We start from the raw sequence: 1,036 nt of genomic DNA, 5'->3' as shown, positions 1-1,036 counted from the left end.
TCAAAGGTCAAGGCTGTCTCTGATTTCTGCCCCCCAGGTGTCTCACCACTGCCCCGCCGTCCCCATCCTTCTGGTGGGCACCAAGAGCGACCTGCGGAGCGACGGCGAGACGCAGCGGAAGCTGAAGGAGCAGAACCAGGCGCCCGTGGGCCACCAGCAGGGCGCCGCCCTCGCACGCCACATCCACGCCGCACGCTACCTGGAGTGCTCCGCCCTCAACCAGGACGGCATCAAAGACGTGTTCGCCGAGGCTGTGAGGGCCGTCCTCGACCCGCAGCCTGCCGTCCAGAAGAAGCACTGTGTCCTGCTGTGAGGGGGCGGAGCTTCAGAGGCCAAGCCCGCCCCAGAACCGGCTGGGTCATCGCCCCCTCAGACACTGTGTGGAGGACCCTGTGGTTAGAGGTTTATCTTTGGGGGGGTAGGAAGGTTCTGGGCTATGTGGGACTCACGGGGCCAGGTCTGGTCCTGGGGGGCCGAGTGTTAATTTAAAGCATTTGTGATGAACTGTAAAAAAAACGATTAAAATCAAGATGAAACTCCAACGTAATCTATTGTTTTAAATGTTGATCCTGATCCTCTACGTGAACCAGTTCCGTGTGGTCCTGATCCTCTACGTGAACCAGTTCCGTGTGGTCCTGATCCTCTACGGGAACCAGTTCCGTGTGGTCCTGATCCTCTACGGGAACCAGTTCAGTGTGGTCCTGATCCTGTACGGGAACCAGTTCCGTGTGGTCCTGATCCTGTACGGGAACCAGTTCCGTGTGGTCCTGGTCCTCTACGGGAACCAGTTCCGTGTAGTCCTGGTCCTCTACGGGAACCAGTTCCGTGTAGTCCTGATCCTGTACGGGAACCAGTTCCGTGTGGTCCTGGTCCTCTACGGGAACCAGTTCCGTGTAGTCCTGATCCTCTACGTGAACCAGTTCCGTGTAGTCCTGATCCTGTACGGGAACCAGCTCCGTGTGGTCCTGATCCTCTACGTGAACCAGTTCCGTGTAGTCCTGATCCTCTACGGGAACCAGTTCCGTGTAGTCCTGAT

General features: G+C 57.9%; 1 protein-coding gene across 4 annotated transcripts in view; it reads left to right on the top strand.

Moving 5' to 3' along the window:
• Positions 1-542, top strand: part of rhogb (ras homolog family member Gb) — a 6,914-nt gene extending 6,372 nt beyond the window's left edge. For all 4 annotated transcript variants that reach the window (XM_040181295.2, XM_040181296.2, XM_078107109.1 and 1 more), the window contains one exon: positions 38-542. In XM_040181295.2, coding sequence (XP_040037229.1) covers positions 38-313 — 276 coding nt within the window. In that variant the 3' untranslated portion in view covers positions 314-542. The remainder of the gene's footprint in view (positions 1-37) is intronic.
• Positions 543-1,036: the final 494 nt, after the last annotated feature.

The sequence above is a fragment of the Gasterosteus aculeatus genome, chromosome 7, assembly GCF_964276395.1.
Source record: "Gasterosteus aculeatus chromosome 7, fGasAcu3.hap1.1, whole genome shotgun sequence".
NCBI classification, from domain to species: Eukaryota; Metazoa; Chordata; class Actinopteri; order Perciformes; family Gasterosteidae; genus Gasterosteus; species Gasterosteus aculeatus.
The sequence above is the reverse complement of the archived record's forward strand: the minus strand, read 5'-3'. Positions and strand labels throughout refer to the sequence as shown.